Here is a 17,889-nt window from a genome sequence, read left to right as displayed (position 1 = left end):
TCTCAGGTAGCCATGTGCCCAGGTACACTCCCATATACTGAATGTATTCCCATCCAGGGGCAGGGACACAACCTAAAAGACACAATCTATATTAATATCCCCTTAAGTTAAAGGCTAATTCATCTGACAATCTCCAAGCTTGCCCTTGTGACCTGGAAACCTCCTGTCCAGCATAGACGCCATATTGTCCCACTTTTGCAGGCAGGGGGAAATCAAGGACTAGCTGGGAAGATGCTCTGATTTTCCCTGAGAGCTGTAAAATCAATTGTGTTGCAGCACAGTCCTCCATTGGCAACCACGCGATGCAATTAGGGTGGATGGTCCTATGCCCCACACCTGGGTCTTGCCACACTCCTTCCAGGTTCCACCGTGTCCCCTTCTGGATCAGGCCCCAGGTTCCACCATGCCCCCCACCTGGGTTTTGCCACACTCCTTCCAGGTTCCACCATGCCCCCTCCTGAGTCTGGCTCCAGGTTCCACCATGCCTCCTCCTGGGTCTGGCTCCAGGTTCCACCATGTCCCCTTCTTGGTCTGGCTCCTGGTTCCAGAGGCATCCCTTCCTAGCTCTAGCAGCACCACAAACACAGGTATCCTGATCTGAACACCTGGAATATTGGGGGTATGGACTGTGATGTTCTTACACAATGGTATCATATCATATCATATGCAAATATGTGAAACAATGAATACTCTAGGTCCCTGCACGTTTTAATTAACTAGTTTTTTCAGTGCCTGTGAGTTGCAACTTCTAAATTCAATTAAAAAAAAAATTTGGAACTGGCATCACGTATTTATTTTGTACTTTATAATGTCATAAAACCAACAGGACTCATACCGCGCACAAGACATTCTGTAAGAAACACAGCAAGACGTGTTTGTATTTTTCCTGTACGTTTGTTATAGCAACCAGATATGTGTCAGTTGAAACAGATTTCCTGTTACATGTTCTGAAGGCATTTATAGTACAAACAGATGTAAGTAATTTCACACAACGCGGCCTCATGCAAATCCTGCATATTCTAGCAATGAAAGCATAACATCGAAAATAAACAAGGTTTCTTAAGCAAGTGCAGTAATATAACCCATCTCCTCGTTGTCTCGCTGGCTAAAGTGCAGATTGTACTTTTTTCCACGCGATATAAAATTAATTAATACAAAGCACAATTTCTAGTGATCTGCAGAACAGCAAATGTTAACAGACATCCCTAAGTATAGATCTGCGGAGGATGAAAAGGCGCTGGGCATGACTAAGTCGATGAAATGTGAGGCTCAGCACACTCCCTTCCTGCTGCACAATGCCAAATGTCTCTAACGCAAAAGCATGTTGTGGGGGAGCATTCAGAGAACAGCAAGTGATTAGACCAGAGGAACAGGGCTGCCCTGACGCACCAAGCTCTACAGATGCCTCGGAGGACACGTGACCATCGCGAAGCTCAAGGCTGTCTTTAAAATAAAAATTAAAAAAAAAAACACACTCGATGGTATTTCCGTAAGCCGCGTTCAGTCTATTTCAGGATAATAAAGAGATGAAAACATACTCTCGTTAACCGAACATGTAAATTCCACACGACCTTTGGCGGTTATACAAACTCAGGGCCCCCATGCATATAGGTTTATGCTTAATTCACTATACGGAGGGGCTGCAAGCATATATGTACAGTATATCCATATAATGATTGGTATGGTCCTTTTTTGCTGTTAAGTATCTACCTCATAAGTGTTTTTTGTTGGTGGGGCAATATAAGAACAGCGTTCCTTCTTAATTCTCTGAATGGCTTTGTATGTAGTCTACATTTAGATTGTTAGCTGCAAACAGGGCATCTTTTAAAAGAGTAGTGGGCTAGTGTCTGTTATGAAGACCCCCAGAGATTCCTCGTACACCCCAAGCCCAGGCCAAAAGGTGCCGGCCCTCCCCTCATCAAAATTTAACTTCTTGGCCTTTGTGCCAGGCCCAGATTCGCCAATTGGCACAGGACACATAACTTTCACCTACTAAAAGTCTAACAGTGACCCAGTTAAAGCCCACAGGACCACAATGGGTTTGTGAATCAGTGGCAAACATTTAAGGATAAGAAAGACTTTTTTTTAACCAGTTTTTACACTCTGTATTTGTTCTAGAAAGCTGTATATAGTAACACGGTGAAAGCACTGGAGAAAGCAGTTTTACTGCAGATAGTACATTCACGGGATATTTTGGGTGATTTCCCTGTTCAGACACCCCGGAGCTGTTTCTGGCAGTTCCAGGTCACATTAAAGGTGGAAAAAGTCCTGACATGATTTATCTTTGTCTCATTCTTTAACATCACAAGAACCTGGCATTTTAACAGGGGGTTTTCAGCTTTCCTCAAAAAAATTTTTAACACAATACCGGCAATAAAACAAATACGGGTGGAAGTCCCTTAAGCTGCCAGAGACTCACTTAAAAGTCGTCTTATGGCTATAACCGGTCCCCACAAACATTCTACCAATAACTCGGGCTGCAGGCGCCCCAATCCTGCCCGTAATACAGTTTCACTTGATCCGTATCGGAGTGCGGTTTGCTAATAACGTTCAAATAGCCTTTACAGGTTTCAACAGCTGCATCCAGAACAAAACAATTAAAAGGAAGTCTAGTCATGTAAAGTACAAGTTAACGAGCGAGCCGAGATTAAAACGCTAGCTGCATAAACAGATCTTCTGCTAAACGTACGGGATCTGCAGTCATAAACAGTGCCGTAAAACCAAAGCATGATTTTTCCTCTATCCAACTATAGGTTTTAGATTTCTCCAGGTGCCAGCTTAGTATCCAAACCCTGCAAGAGCTTGATGACGTACTTGTGATTCTACACATTAGCGCATTTTCAGGGAAGCATTACATATTTTGTAACACTTCCTTTGTAAGGGTCTCAATTTTTTTTAACCCCTTCAGGACAATGGGCGGTCCCTAAACCCATTGAAAACAATGCATTTTGAGCCCGTACAGGCACGGGCTTTGTCATTAAGGGGTTAAAAAGTGCATTTTCTTGAGATTTTACTATAAGTGTTGAAACAGGAAGTTCTACTTACCGAGAGCTTCTTTTCCCTGTCAATCCCTGGTGACACAAGGATAGACTCCTCCTCCGTACCTGATAGGGCAGGACTCCAAACTTTAAAAGGGCCCTCCCCTCCTACTAACACCAGTGAATATCAAAGACCACACAGGCAAAGAAATCTGATGCAACAAAGTTTATTGAAAAGAAGGGAGGGAACAAAAATGTGTCACCAGGGATTGACAGGGAAAAGAAGCTCTCGGTAAGTAGAACTTCCTGTTTCCCTGCCATCCCAGGTGACACAAGGATAGATTTACCAAAGAAGAAGGGTGGGCAAACTAAGGAGACAAAACAGCCTCAAGGACCTTCCGACCGAAAAGAGAGTCCTCCTGAGCCATATGGTCGAGACGGTAATGCTGCACAAAAGCGTGGAGAGTCCGCCAAGTAGCCGCCTTGCAGATCTGGTCAGGCGAAAGGCAACATCTTTCAGCCCAGGAAGTGGAGACCGCCCTAGTAGAGTGGGCACGGATCCCCACAGGAGCAGGTTGGCCGGCTGCAGAATATGCCAAGGTGATGGTTGCAACAATCCACTTGGCGATGGAAGACTTGGAGATACTGATGCCCCTGTTGGGCCCTGAAGAGGCCACGAATAAACGAGAGGACTTACGCAGGGGTAGAGTCCGTTCCAAATAGATGGTGAGGCATCTCTTCAGATCCAGAGTGTGAAGAACTTCTTCTTCAGCCGAGCCAGGATCAGGAAAAAAGGTAGGCAACACAATCTCCTGGTTCTTGTGGAAAGCCGACTGAACCTTGGGTGCAAATTCAGGTGGCAGAGAGAGAACCACCTTATCCGGGAAAAAACGGAGAAACGGTTCCTTCGTAGACAAAGCCTGGAGTTCACAAATCCGACGAGCGGAAGTAATGGCTACTAAGAAGGCCGTCTTCAGCGATAATAGATACAGGGAAACCGACTGAAGAGGCTCAAAAGGAGGTAATGTGAGTCTTCGAAGGACGAGATTCAGGTCCCACGGAACCATCCTGGTGACTGAACGAGGACGTATCCTGACGATGGCCTTGGCAAAACGTCTGATCACAGGCAGAGATATAAGCTCGAACCCGAGGAGAGCACTGATGGCAGAAATCTGTACCCGGATCGTAGAAGGCTGAAGGCCACAGTCGAATCCTTCCTGGAGGAAATCCAGAATAGAGGCAGAGGAACAGGAAGTTGGCGAAATCCCCTTGGAACCACACCAACTGTGAAATCTCTTCCAGATCTTAATGTATCGCAGAGAGGTAACCTTCTTTCTACTCTGCAGAAGAGTCTCAGCCACATGACAAGAAAAACCTTGCGCTCTCAGCAGTCCGCGTTCAATCTCCAGGCCGTCAGGTGGAACACGGCAGGGTTTGGGTGTAGGAATGGACCCTGATGTAGAAGGTCTTTCCAAGCTGGGAGCTTCAGAGGGGGAGAGAGACCTAGAGCGATCAAGTCGGAATACCAGACTCGCTTCGGCCAGTCTGGTGCTATCAGGATCACAGAGGCGTGGTCCTTCTTGATCTTCTGCAGGACCCTGGAGATTAGGGCAAACGGAGGGAAAACGTATGCGAGACGGAAATCCCATTCCTGTGAGAAGGCATCTATTGCCAAGGGATGATCCTGAGGCCTGAGGGAAAAGAAGACCGGAACCTGAGCATTGTCTCTGGAAGCCATTAGGTCGATCTCGGGCAAGCCCCACCTTTGGACGATTAGATTGAAGGCTCTCGGATGCAGAGCCCACTCGCCGCTTAGCACAGGAGTTCTGCTCAGGAAATCTGCTTGAGAATTCAAAGTTCCTCTGAGGTGAACGGCGGACAGAGTCATGTGATGGGCCTCTGCCCAAAAGGAAATCCTGAGCGATATACGGAGAAGTTGAGGACTTCTTGTGCCCCCTTGTCTGTTGACATAGGCTACCACTGCTTGATTGTCGGAACGAAGCAAAATGTCCTTGCCGGCGAGCAGATGCTCCCAGTGATGCAGAGCTTTTTCTACTGCAAGTAACTCCAGACAGTTCGAGGGAAGAAGTGTTGTAGCTGGAGACCAGAGACCCTGCACAAACAGGTCTTGATACGTAGCTCCCCATCCCTTGATGCTGGCGTCGGTGGTGAGAAGTACCTTGGAGACAAGAGACCATCTTTTCCCGGCTGCAAGGACGTTCCGTTGGAGCCACCAGGAGAGGGAAGCTCTGACCTGCGGAGGAAGACAGACACGCCTGTCCAGAGCCAAGGGGGTGTCTTCTAGATGGTTGAGGACAAATCTCTGAAGTATTCTCATGTGGGCCAGAGCCCAGGGCACTGCATAATTTGCGGAGACCATCTTGCCCAGCAGGGACATACATAACCGTAAGGGGCTGCGGTGCGCAGAGCGAATTCTGCGTACTAGGAATCGAATCCCCTCTATTCTGGCAGTCGGAAGGAAAGCCTTCCCGGAGCAGGAATCCAGGCGAAGACCCAGGAACACTAGATGTTGAGAGGGAATGGTGCAGGATTTGTCCCAGTTCAGAATCCAGCCGAGACTTTGTAATGTGTTGACCACCGTGGAAAGATGAACCCGAAGAATCTGCGCCGACCGGGCATGGATAAGCCAATCGTCCAGATAAGGAATGACTGAGATACCCTGAACACGGAGATGGGCCGCCACGACTGCCAAGAGTTTTGTGAAAACTCTTGGTGCTGCTGACAAACCGAATGGCAGGGCTTGAAACTGGAAATGCTGGACAGTTGAACCCCGAGGAATCGCCACTCTCAGGAAACGTTGATGAGACGGATGGATGGGAACGTGGAAATATGCATCCTTTAGGTCTAATGAAGCCATGAAGTCGTTGAGGCATAAGGTGTCGAGGGTGGATCTCACTGTTTCCATCTTGAACCTGATGAACTGGAGGTGACGGTTCAAAAAACGCAAGTCTATGATTAAGCGAAGGCCACCCGGTTTCTTGGGGACCAGAAAAACCGGAGAATAAACCCCCTGGCCTTGTTCTGGCCAAGGAACAGGAACCAGGACTCTGATGTCTGTCAACTGATGAATGGTGGATAACAGGACCGACCGCTTCACCTGGTCTGGAGGAAGGTGGGAGATCAAAAAATGGTCCGAAGGTCTGGTCCGGAATTGAAGTTGATAGCCGTGCGATACAACGGCTCTCACCCAGGGGTCTCGGGTGAGTGAGAACCAACTGTCGGTGAAAAAACGAAGTCTTCCTCCCACCGGAATGGAGAAGGCGTCATGCAGCGTTCTTGGGGTCTTGAAACGCTTTGGGGAAGGCGATCCTGTCAAATCTCCCCCTTCCCCGAGGGAATCTGCCTCGAAAGTTTTGCTCTCTAGACGAGGGGTTGAATCTAGAACTATGGCCTCTAGATTGTCCCGGGAAAAAAGGCCGAAAGGACTGCCGTCTTTTCGAAGGAGGCTTTCGCTGAGGCATCCAATGCTTGTCCCCTGTGGTCTTCTCCAAAAGGGACTCCAGCTCTTCCCCAAATAAAGTCTTGCCCTTAAAAGGGATATTAAGAAGCCTGTTCTTAGAGGCATTATCCGCCGCCCAGGCCTTAAGCCACAAGGCTCTTCTAGCTGCCACCGAAAGCGCCGAAGCTCTGGCTGTCATTCTGATGTTTTCGATTGAAGCATCACAGAGAAAATCCACGGCCAATCTCACGGCAGCAACATTCTTGAGGATAGTCTCCCTGGAGGTTTTGGCAGCAATATCCTCTTCGATCTGGGAGAGCCAAATCTTGACAGCTCTGGAAACTGAGGCAGAAGCAATTCCAGGTTTAAAGGCCGCAGCCGAAGCCTCGAAAGATTTCTTAACTGCAGCTTCGGCTTTCTTTTCCATGTGGTCAGAAAAATGAGAGCCATCCTCAAGGGGCAGAGTAGTCTTTCTGGAGACCTTCATAACAGCAGTATCCACCAGCGGGGTAGCGCAAAAATCAGCAAAGTTCTCATCAAAGGGAAACATGCGTTTAACCCGTCTGGACATGTTAACCCTCCTTTCCGGGTGGTTCCATTCCTGCTTGATAACGTCAGAAAGTGCAGGATGAACAGGGAACGAGGCAGACTGCTTGGAGAAGCTGGCACCAAAGAAAGAGTCATTTTTCTGGGTGGAGGCCTCCTCCAAATGCATAGCTGACCTCACAGCAGAAATCAAAGTCTCAATTTCCTCCACCGGGAACAAAAAAGAACTTTCCTCCCGGATCTCTCCTTCCTCTGAGGAACCTTCCTCTACCTCAGGATAATCAAACTCAGAGTCTGAGAACAAAGGCTGACGCCCCAGGAGAGCAGGGTCTTGTACCGCGGGAAGGTGATGATAGGCAGGAACAGGAACAGGAACCGTTTGACGGAAGGCAGAGAAGGTAGACTGCATCTCCTCTTTAAGCCAGACCAAAAATTCCCTACCCCCAGACGGCTCAGAATCCGCTACAGATCTCAGGCAAGCGGAGCAGAGTTTCTTCCTTGAATCCTGCAAAGCCTTGTGACACCCGGAGCATTGGGCATGTTTAGACTTCATAACAGCTTTCTTGGGCTTGTCCTCAACAGAGGGCGGCTCAGAATTATCAGGGGCCGACATGATGAAAGATGCAACAGCACCTGACCAAAAGAAGCAGCAGGAACACACACAGCATTCAAATAGCTTACCTTCCATATATACAGTGAAAAAGGAGCTGAAATTAGGCTGGAATCTGCAACAGCAGAGAGTTTGGCGCCAAAATTTCAAATTCTGACCAAAACGAGGCTTGGAATGCACAACCAGAAGTGCAGAAGCCCAATCGGAAGACAGCAGACACCATATTGGCCGAAGCCAGTAAGCCGCAACAGCGGCATCTAGTGGCTGAAACACAGACCGGCAGGCGTCCCCGGCTATAGGAGGTGCTGGCAACCTGCTGGCATCTCCGTACACACGGCCGGTGGAGCTGCCGCTAACCGCCAGGACGGCGGCCAGGATCACCGCCGGGACGCCGGTACAGCCGAACACCGCCGGGGTGCCGGCACCGCCGCGATCACCGTGACGACGGCGCCGCCGGGGGCCGCGATAACCACCGGGACGACGGAGCCACCGCGGCCGCGAACACCTCCGAGACGACGGCGCCGCCGCGGCCGCGAACACCGCCGAGACGACGGCGCCGCCGCGGCCGCGAACACCGCCGGGACGACGGCGCCGCGAACACCGCCGGGACGACGGTGCCGCCGCGGCCGAGATCATCGCCGGAAAAAGCGCTGGGCGACGCAGCACCAGCCATCAGGCTGAGGTGCAAGGTATCCCCCAGGAATGGGGGCTTAGCCCGGGGAAACGGCTCAACCTAGAGCCTAGAAAATAATAAAAAGGTAGACGAGTCCCCTACCTGGTAGGGCAGGAAAAAACACTGGTGTTAGTAGGAGGGGAGGGCCCTTTTAAAGTTTGGAGTCCTGCCCTATCAGGTACGGAGGAGGAGTCTATCCTTGTGTCACCTGGGATGGCAGGGAAAGACTATTAGATAACATAAAATAAATGTTTCAGGGCCTGCTCACTTATCTCCGTGTAACTTTCCCTATTAGACACGTCAGGAGCCACTGTAGGTATTATGACAGCCCCCAAAAGACCATTTGATGTATGAAAAGGCAACTGAAGGCAAATGGAACAGAACCCGTTTATGCGCCTTTTATAGACTAGCTTTCCATAGTTGGTAGCAGAATATCTCTCCAATTCCAAGGCTCATGGGAGGTGTTAGAGGGCCACTCATAAGTTTTCCTACTTATTTGCTTGAAAAAATAAAAATATATACTTTTAATTACTGCTGCTAGAATAATGACCAATAAATACATAAATCGAGAATTCAGCGCATACCTAGCGAACCCCCTAAGGCAAAAACACTGGGGATTCCGTCACATTATATGGCCGTATATCTCTTATCCCGCCATTCATGGCGCCCAGAGAAAGCTTGAAATTGCTTGAGAGTCTCTTGGGTTGAAATGCAGAGCAGGCTCACCGATTCAGCTCCTGGGTAAGCAATATAACCGTGTAAAAGCGCATAAGAATTGCCAGAATTTGAGTACTTTGATGGAGCGATGGATGGTATTGGCTGGGTACACACTGACTGTTTGCTTTGTTTAAATGTTTTATATTATATTATATGTATGCAGATGGCTTCAAACAAAAGACAAATCATTTGCAAGGATAGACTAAATTAAAAAGAGGTCAGTTAAGGTTGAAGAACAAAATAGCAGAAATAGGGAACGTGATCTAGGTCCGTAGGTATAAAATGGCCCAGGTCAGTAAGAGACTGACGAGAACACGGAAATTGATCATCAAGACGAAATGTTCAACTCAAAAGCCTGCAAGCATCTAGCTTACTGAATATAACTCAATGTGACACTGCTAAGAAAATACATAACAAATATTAAAAGATTGGGTTATACCCAGAGCACAAGCACATTGGTTTTGTATACTGACTTCAGTTTGCTCAATTGAAACTATCAAGAAGGATTTCCGTTAGGTCTCAAAAATAAATAAATAAAATTTTAAAAAAATACATAGAACTGAACTGTTTTTGTAGGAAATACACAAGACAGAAAAGCACCACAAAACATATTACTATCAAGGAAAAGTCAGAATCTTCTTCTTTCATTCATTATTGGTATGTCACAAATAAACGACAAATTTAGACTGACGATAACGCTTACAATCTGAGCATGAAGTACTGTTCCTTTTTAGGGCACCTTTACTCATGTGACAGGAGCAGAAAACCCGATCTATTTGGTAGGAAACGTTGTGAATGTAATTTAAGATGCAGAACACGGGCTCCTGTTATTCACAACCGCTAACTGCGTTTAGCATGTTTTCAAAGACAATTCAACAATATTAATAAAAAATGTATTTACTTAGAAGCAAACAGAATGTCAACAAAACAGTCGCAACTTTTCTGCAATTACAGAGTGGTATTCAGTTAAACAGAACAATAAATGATGCTAAGACAATTGAAGATGAAAACATGAACTACATCCCCATTCAAACTAATTTGTGCTGAGCACCAACACGAACCTGCTTAAAATTGTCATGCCAATTTACAACCCCCTCACTGTACTAGGCAAGGTCAGTGGCGTTTGAAAAACCACCAAAACAAAGAAAATGAGAAAAAAAAAAGATTGGGCTATCTAAAGACACATTCGGTAGTGTATTAGCTATACACAAGGAAAAAAAAAATACACTGTACAGTTTAAAAACAAATCTTACACAGCCTTATATTTTTGTCTTCTTTAAAAGGAGTGAATTGTGTACAGGGGGGGTTAAATGCTATATAGATATATAGACAAGAAAATGCTCAAAAGAAGAGTTTATTCGTCATCATCGTCGTCATCCTCATCTTCTTCATCCTCCTCATCATCTTCATCGTCGTCGTCATCATCGTCATCCTCTTCCTTCTTGCTTTTTTCTGGCTTGGAAGGTGCTTTCTTCGCAGGCTCTGGTTTCCCCTTAGAACGATAGGCTGCAATATCCTGCACAAACAGATAGCATAAGAACGTAAGATATGTCAGGGATGCATTTGTAGACTTTAAAATGTTGTAGATACTTTAATTTATACAGATGTTAGACAGAGTCATATTTTCAGTTTAAAAAAAAAGAAAGAAAGGCTTCTAATAGACAGAAAAGCCAGAAAGACATTTGTTCCGTGGTTAGACAGTGCCACCTTCAGCACGAAAGTAATGCAAGGAAATATAAATAGGTATCAAACATTCTACGTTATGTTACCCAACTTTTAATGAAACCGTTAAATTAACCTCACATCTTCTAGCATAAAATGAAAGTGTATTATATATATATATTCCAAAGTTAACAATTGCACACCAATCACCACTTTTTTAGCCCGGTGCCAAGTAGCTGCAACAGCAAATCTTATAACATCCAAAAAAAGTCTGTTTATTAGAGTCTAATAAACAGACTGAAACGTTGATTAGAAAACTGCAGTTTCTCGAGTGATTATTTAAAGAAGTCCCTGGAGTGCCGGTAACTATTTTTGGATAGATAGATAGATATATGGTTCACAATGTTACTTCTGGAAAGCCAAGATCCGTGGCTTAAAGGAAGAAATGTAGGCGATTTAATCAATTCCCTTAGCCAGTTACTTCTCACCCAAAACTTACAAAAGGATGCATAAACCAAATCAACAACAGAGTAAAGACGTTTCATGGGGAAGAACAATCACGGATACATTGAAAATAGAAGTTACCAAGCTGCTCCCCTAGTCTAAATACATTTACCCATCACTGAGTTTATTGAATTGTGAAACGGACACATCCAGCTCTGAGATTATTGATTTCCAATAAACCTCACGTTGCGGCGCCCGTCATTCCGCACATACAGCACTCCTGTATTTATAGTAAAATAATGCACACAATAGCATGCTTCCACAGCCGTTTACGGCTAATGCAGCGATTTGCATATGAAACGTTGCAACAAGAAATACCTTTTTATATTTCTCCTTCAGTTTATCAGCTTTCCTTTCATACGGCAGCTTGTCATCTGATGCGGTGTTATTCCACATCTCCCCCAGCTTCTTTGCAACATCACCAATTGTCAGACCTGGGTGCTCAGATTTGATTTTAGGGCGGAACTCCGAACAGAACAAAAAGAAAGCAGATCTGCAAAAAAAAATAAAAAATAAAAGCAATGTTAAGACGCTGATGAGAATATTTATTGTACCAAAAAAACCTTACATAGCACAAGAAATCTCCAGCAATACACGGAGCTTAATGATTGTCACCTTATGATGGGGGCTGTGAGTGGAAATGTCTCAATTCAGCAGCTAATTTACGCATTACGATGGGCTGCCGACTAGAAGGGCTAAGCAGAGCCCGTATCGTGTCTAGTTAATTAGGAAAGATGAAGTAATGCCAACAATTTAACTACTTTATTCAAGAAGAAGTGGACTAGGGATGGCACTCGCAACGCACAGTGTAATCTGAATGTAAAGGTTTCATTTCCCTGCAACTCAAATGTAAACTAGTGAAACTAGATAGGAAACCTTTTTTAGAGCGACAGAATGACAGATTTTTGTATAACGCGATGCTTGATAACAGGTGATATATATTACGGTGTTGGATCCCTACAAGATACCGGCTCGAGTGCATTTAAACAAAATCCCTCTAGCAACGCATTCCAAGGCCTGCTTACGGTGGTCTCTTTGGCTCATTTGGATCCTTGAACTTCTTTTTCGTTTCTCCTTTGGGTGGTACATAAGTTTTCATTTCTCTTTCATAGCGAACTTTATCAGCCTTTGCCATCTCTTCAAACTTCCCCTTTTCCTTAGCAGACATGGTCTACAAAAGAAAAAAAGCGTAAATTGTACAATGACTATAAACGGTAGAGATGGACACGTGTAAATCGCACACAAGAGCCTACGGATCAATGCAAAAGCCTGCATGTATGGCGACCAGAACATCGTCCGATCCATCAGGTCTGCTTTGTGTGGATTTACCTTTGTAGGCTACATAATGGATCCATTTTTGTGTAATAGAGTATTCAGTATGAAGAAGAAGAGATGCTGAATGCATTTATAATTTATGTATATATTTATTCTAGGAATCACTGGTGACGCTACAATTATTTTTCATTGCGTGCACAGAAGCCGCAGGAACATCCAGCTAGCCGACACTCGTCATTTACTTACAATTAAAATAAACTAACGCTCAGCAGCATTTGAGGAAATGTATAAAGATGTTACTCTCACAAAAAGGTGGTGGTGGGGTTACAAATCAATCTGTGACCAACGTGATACATTGGTGGTCACAATACATATATAGTGTAACGATCCAGTCATACGATTACTTGTCTTACCTTCCACCGTTCTGAACATTTCTTGGAGAACTCTGAGAAGTTTACAGATGTGTCAGGGTGCTTCTTCTTGTGCTCTTCTCTGCAGGTTTGCACGAAGTAAGCGTATGAGGACATTTTGCCTCGTGGCTTTTTGGGATCACCTTTACCCATTTTCAGTTGGTTTCTGTAACAAAAGCACGATGTAAAGCTTCAATACTCATTCTTTAACAAATGACAATTAGATCACGGCTGGTGTCTATTCAGGACATCGTTCAATGGGAAAGCCAAGTCAGTCAACTTTTATAATCACCGTTTGTAAACTATTCCCAACGTCCCCATAAATACACACGAGATGTAAGACACGTTGACCAGACGGCACATTTAACGCTGGATGTTGAGAGATCATAAAAACACTAGAGAATTGAAGGCACGTATACCGCACTATAGAATATGTTGGTGAAACATCCTATCTCTACTTAGTTTTCTCACATGGCTTTTGTTCAAATTACCTAAAGATTGTCAGAAATACACGAAATATTCCTGGGAATTACACGAGGGATGGTTACAGCTGTTTTACAGACTTACACAATGGAAAAGATTAATAGTTAATATGATCAGCAGGTTAATGTAACAACTAGTCAAGTGTCATTAACCCCTTAATGAAGGCAAATCTGGGTGGAAACACGTTTTTCACAAATATACTCCATTTTTAAAGCACCGTCACGGTTTTTAGTGCCGATATTTAATTTAAAATGTTATCTTTTGGAAATTGAGCTCATTGGTCCATGTAATAGAAAACAATTCCCTTCCCTGACATCCTTGCCCTCCTCCTCATCCATCCATACAATGCCTGCGTGACTAAGGGGAGAGATTATATAATGCTGACCCCGAGAAAGATTTAATAATTGCTTATTGTAATCTGTTTAGTTGGTGTACAGAACTTTTACACCTGGATAATATTCCAGCTCCGAAATGACAAAGACTCCCACACGTTGTGAAGACGCCAGCGACAGGCGGCCCTCTTGTTAATTAGGTTTTTCTCTACCGAACACCTCATCAGACGTAGACGCAAGAAGCAGCGTTTCAAAGAGCGGTTAGTCTGCCCGAGATGCTTCAAACGCTTCTTATTTCAACTAGCAGCAGTCTAGGATTTGTCGTTAATCGCGTTCTCCTTGGAAGTTAACAGCAACGAGTGATGTTTTGGGAGATAACATCGCCGGTTCAGGTTCTAGATCTCCTAAATGATTTGTTTTCTGGGTAAAATGTTCATAGACTATTATAGACAGCTCCTCAGAATATGCATCTATGACAAATGATAGGCAGAGAGTTTGTATTAAGCGAACGCACTATAGATCGGGTGCAATCAACAGGTAGATCCATTACCGGCAGGCTGTAAGAGAACAGGAGCAGCAGAACCACGGAAAGAGCACCAGACCGTTTAGAAAAAATTATATCATTATTTGCTAAATGAACTACATTAGATTGCACTCCAAGCAGTCTCAAAAGCTTGCAATCTAATGCATTTCTACTAACCAATGGACATCTTGACTTTTTGTAAGACGAAAAGATTATGTGAAATGTGATGGGTTACACTGGTCAGTCTGCCAATGCCTCGAGTTATAAATGGTGATATACCATGGTAACGTTTTACTTTAAAAAGGTATTAGACTTGCCTGTTTTACCTACTCTACGATCTAATTGATCTTCAATTAGATTCAGGACAGCTTTATTGGCCTTTACCCCTTCTACTGGTAGGCTGTTCCACTTATCTACCACCCTCTCAGTAAAGTAAAACGTCCTTACACTTTATTTGAGCCACTGACCATCTACTATGATGTATTGTTCTAACATTTCAACTCATTTGAAATAAACTTCCCTCCTGGGAAGGTCCAGCGGGTCTCTTCAAACACCTCATCACAGCATGAAAAAGTAATCGCAGAATTCTATTGCTGATCCAGAACCCGGGCAGACATGTGGGAGACAGAGTCATGTGCGCGAAATAGTTAAACTGTTACTCATCGTTCTGACTGACCCGTGATGAGCCGCCAGGGAACGCGCAAAGCGAGGCATGAAGTTTCTTTGCAAATAATAAACACGGGAAACATGAAAAACCATCGCCTGGTGACTTTATTATCGCCACTTCATGGGAAAGCCTTTGAAAAGTTACAATATGTTCGCTCACAGTTGTTTGTGAAGTGAAATAATGGCGCAACTCCAAGAAGGTGGAGGAGGAGAAGGAAAAAAGGTCAGCAATGACAGATTTTCTCCTTCCATCTTGTAACAGCAGCTTCCTGGTGAAAGAGAGTCAACTTGGATATCATGAAGCCACCGCCCAGCGCCCATGAGACCCGCTGTGGCTGCCATCTCTCCCCTGGCAGCGGACGCACGATGACAACACAGTTCTCCAATCTAGCGACTACATACACATTGCAACACTGCGGCCGGGGAGGGAGCGCGCCGCACGCGCCCTGCTCTCGGAATGGTGGCGGCGGTGCGCGGCCACGCGGTGCTGAGTCGCCCTTTTCCTCTATTGTGTTGTGGCCGCGCATGAGATCGCGCCCCTCCCCTCTCTCGCTCCCTTCGTTAACCACCATGTTATATAGTGCCGCTCGCAACCGCCATCTCATAGAAGCTGCCTAACGCCGCGGCGGTCGGAGCCCATGAGTTCCCTTAGTCGGGCAGGCTAAACGGGTTACTTTACGGGACAGAATACACAAGTGGCGGCGGCCCTTAGCCACACTCTACCGCCTTGTGTTGGAAGATCTTTTTATCTGTAATGCTGCCTTGCAATCCACCCCAGCTTCGATAGTCACCATACCTTCCCACAGTCAGCCATGTTATAGCAGTAGCAGCTTCTGAGGTAATTTATGCTTCCTCTGCCTACACGCCCTGGTCTTCGGACCCCCACCCCAGATAAGAGGGCCTGCAGTGGGGTCCTTACTGGCGGCCCTTTCCTAGTGACCCCGGATCCGTGTGCCTATATTAGGGCTCACACCGTCCAATAACCGCTCCGTTCCCGGTTGCCCAGCCCTCTACACGTCGTGTCACCCGAATATTACACACCAGAAATTAAAAAGTTTATAAAAAAAAAAATTGCAAAAAAACATTGACTTTTTTCACGAACACATATAAAGTATTAAAATAAAAAAATACTTAAAAATAAAACCTATGGTAAAAAAAAAACTTAATGCTAAAGGGATAGCAGCAGCTGTCTGCGCGGGGCACAGAATATAAAAATTGAATACTGAGGATTTCTTTTCAGCGTCTCATCCTGTTTTTAATCCCCCGCTTTTCCTTCGTCGGCCCTAAAGCTTTTCTCTCTCTCCATAGAATATTTTTCCCATTCGCTTCATAAATAGGCTTGTGTTTTCGTGAAGGTGTCCATCCCTATCAATGATACCCGCTTAGGTCCGGGTTATACTCATAGACATTGCCAGTCAGTCAGTAATACCGTGTTCTACTCACCCAATGCTGTGTCTATGGAGCTCAATGTACTGCAATGGCTGTGAAAGCGGGATCGATACGCAGCCTCTTCACTCTCCCAATCTGTAACATTACTCTCAACCCAGGCTCGCCACCATTGGCTACCACCAACTCTTTCTTTCTTCTCATTGGCCGACCGGCCTCCATTGTCCTGACCAGCGGCCGACGCTGATTAGTCAGAATTTGCCTAACGTCATCGCAGAGGAAAACAGCGCGCAAATACGAAGTGCTAACTTGTAGCCTGAGAAGCTCAAGCGGGATACAGCTTGTAAGCGGAGTTCTAATGTTTTCAATGCAAGCCTATCACAGTCCGTACAACCCAATGTAGGAAACGATGGAGCGGGGGTTCTCGTCACCCTAACGGCTTGGCGAAGCGAATCTACCGCCTACCGCATGCCTTGCCGCCCTTGTGCACACGGATACCCCCTTCCCACTCTTTAGTCACTTGGGTAGTTTGTGACAAGCGAGTGGTTTTGTCAGACCTCCGGTAATACTTTGCTAGGTTTCTCGTGCACGCGCTTCTTAACCGTGAGGGACTTTTATTCATCCGAATTAGTTTATGGGTTCGATATTCTAATGCCAACCCGCGCTGTGTGGTGTAAGCCTCGGGCTACACATTGTACTGTTATTCCATTATTAGGGAGGGGTGCAGCTTGTGTTTCTTGGGATTTGTGGTCCCAAATCCGGTCACGTTAAATGATGAAACAAACTGGGCTTTGAAACGGCGATATTCACCGGGTGTTTTTTTTATTATTATTATTATTTTGCAATTGCCGTGTTCTCTACCCAATCATTTCTAAGCCGAATTGTTTTGTATGAGGTTTGACAGAAAATAACAATTCTCCGTTTTGAGGTCATTCCGCCGTCACTGGGAAATTCACGGACACCCGTGTCGCGGTCACAACCTGCTGATTTACTCTCGGGTGGGGGGTTAATGAGAGTTACGGGGCCGGTCTCCCGTTATGCCCAGCACCGTTAGCGTATAATAAGACATTAGGGCGTTCTCGGTGTTATCGTCTGTCAGTCACGATGTGTGGTCAGTGGATGTCACCGTGTATCTGCACTCGGCTCCTGCACATTGTCTACAGGGTCCTGCACTGTCACTTGGCCGCGTGAACTAATGTCACGGGGGTTATAACCGGAACACAGCAAATCTTGCGTGGAGTACATAAAGCATGTTACACCATAGTGGGAAACAGACTGGGTGTTATGGAATGCTGCACTATACTGGGGGGAACAGACTGGGTGTTATGGAGTGCTGCACTATCCTAGGGGGAATAGATTGGGTGCTATGGAGTGCTGCACTATACTGGGGGAATAGATTGGGTGTTATGGAATGCTTCACTATACTGGGGGAATAGATTGGGTGTTATGGAGTGCTGCACTATACTGGGGGAATAGATTGGGTGTTATGGAGTGCTGCACTATACTGGGGGAATAGCTTGGGTGCTATGGAGTGCTGCACTATACTGGGGGAATAGATTGGGTGTTATGGAGTGCTGCACTATACTAGGGGGAATAGATTGGGTGTTATGGAGTGCTGCATTATACTGGGGGAATAGATTGGGTGTTATGGAGTGCTGCACTAT

At 45.5% G+C, this 17,889-nt stretch overlaps 1 protein-coding gene across 1 annotated transcript; it reads right to left on the bottom strand.

The window, feature by feature from the left end:
• Positions 1–9,865: 9,865 nt before the first annotated feature.
• On the bottom strand, positions 9,866–16,397 carry HMGB1 (high mobility group box 1). The gene is made up of 5 exons (XM_053456376.1): positions 16,283–16,397; positions 12,839–13,001; positions 12,176–12,321; positions 11,469–11,643; positions 9,866–10,500 (listed from the first exon to the last, which is right to left on the bottom strand). Exons 2-5 carry the CDS (start codon positions 12,986–12,988, stop codon positions 10,339–10,341), a joined length of 633 nt encoding a protein of 210 aa, XP_053312351.1. The 5' UTR covers positions 12,989–13,001; positions 16,283–16,397; the 3' UTR covers positions 9,866–10,338.
• Positions 16,398–17,889: the final 1,492 nt, after the last annotated feature.

The sequence above is a fragment of the Spea bombifrons genome, chromosome 2 (assembly GCF_027358695.1).
Source record: "Spea bombifrons isolate aSpeBom1 chromosome 2, aSpeBom1.2.pri, whole genome shotgun sequence".
Taxonomy (NCBI): Eukaryota; Metazoa; Chordata; class Amphibia; order Anura; family Pelobatidae; genus Spea; species Spea bombifrons.
Note: the sequence above shows the minus strand (reverse complement) of the source record. Positions and strands in the feature narration are given on the sequence as shown.

What these genes read in the sequence shown, in the direction of transcription:
- HMGB1 (XM_053456376.1), bottom strand. Translation starts at nt 12,988, where the DNA reads ATGGGTAAAGGTGATCCCAAAAAGCCACGAGGCAAAATGTCCTCATAC. An exon ending in AATGAGCCAAAGAGACCACC is followed by an intron (nt 11,644 to 12,175) that starts GTAAGCAGGCCT and finishes TTTTTTTTGCAG; the next exon opens with ATCTGCTTTCTTTTTGTTCT. An exon ending in TGAAGGAGAAATATAAAAAG is followed by an intron (nt 10,501 to 11,468) that starts GTATTTCTTGTT and finishes CTGTTTGTGCAG; the next exon opens with GATATTGCAGCCTATCGTTC.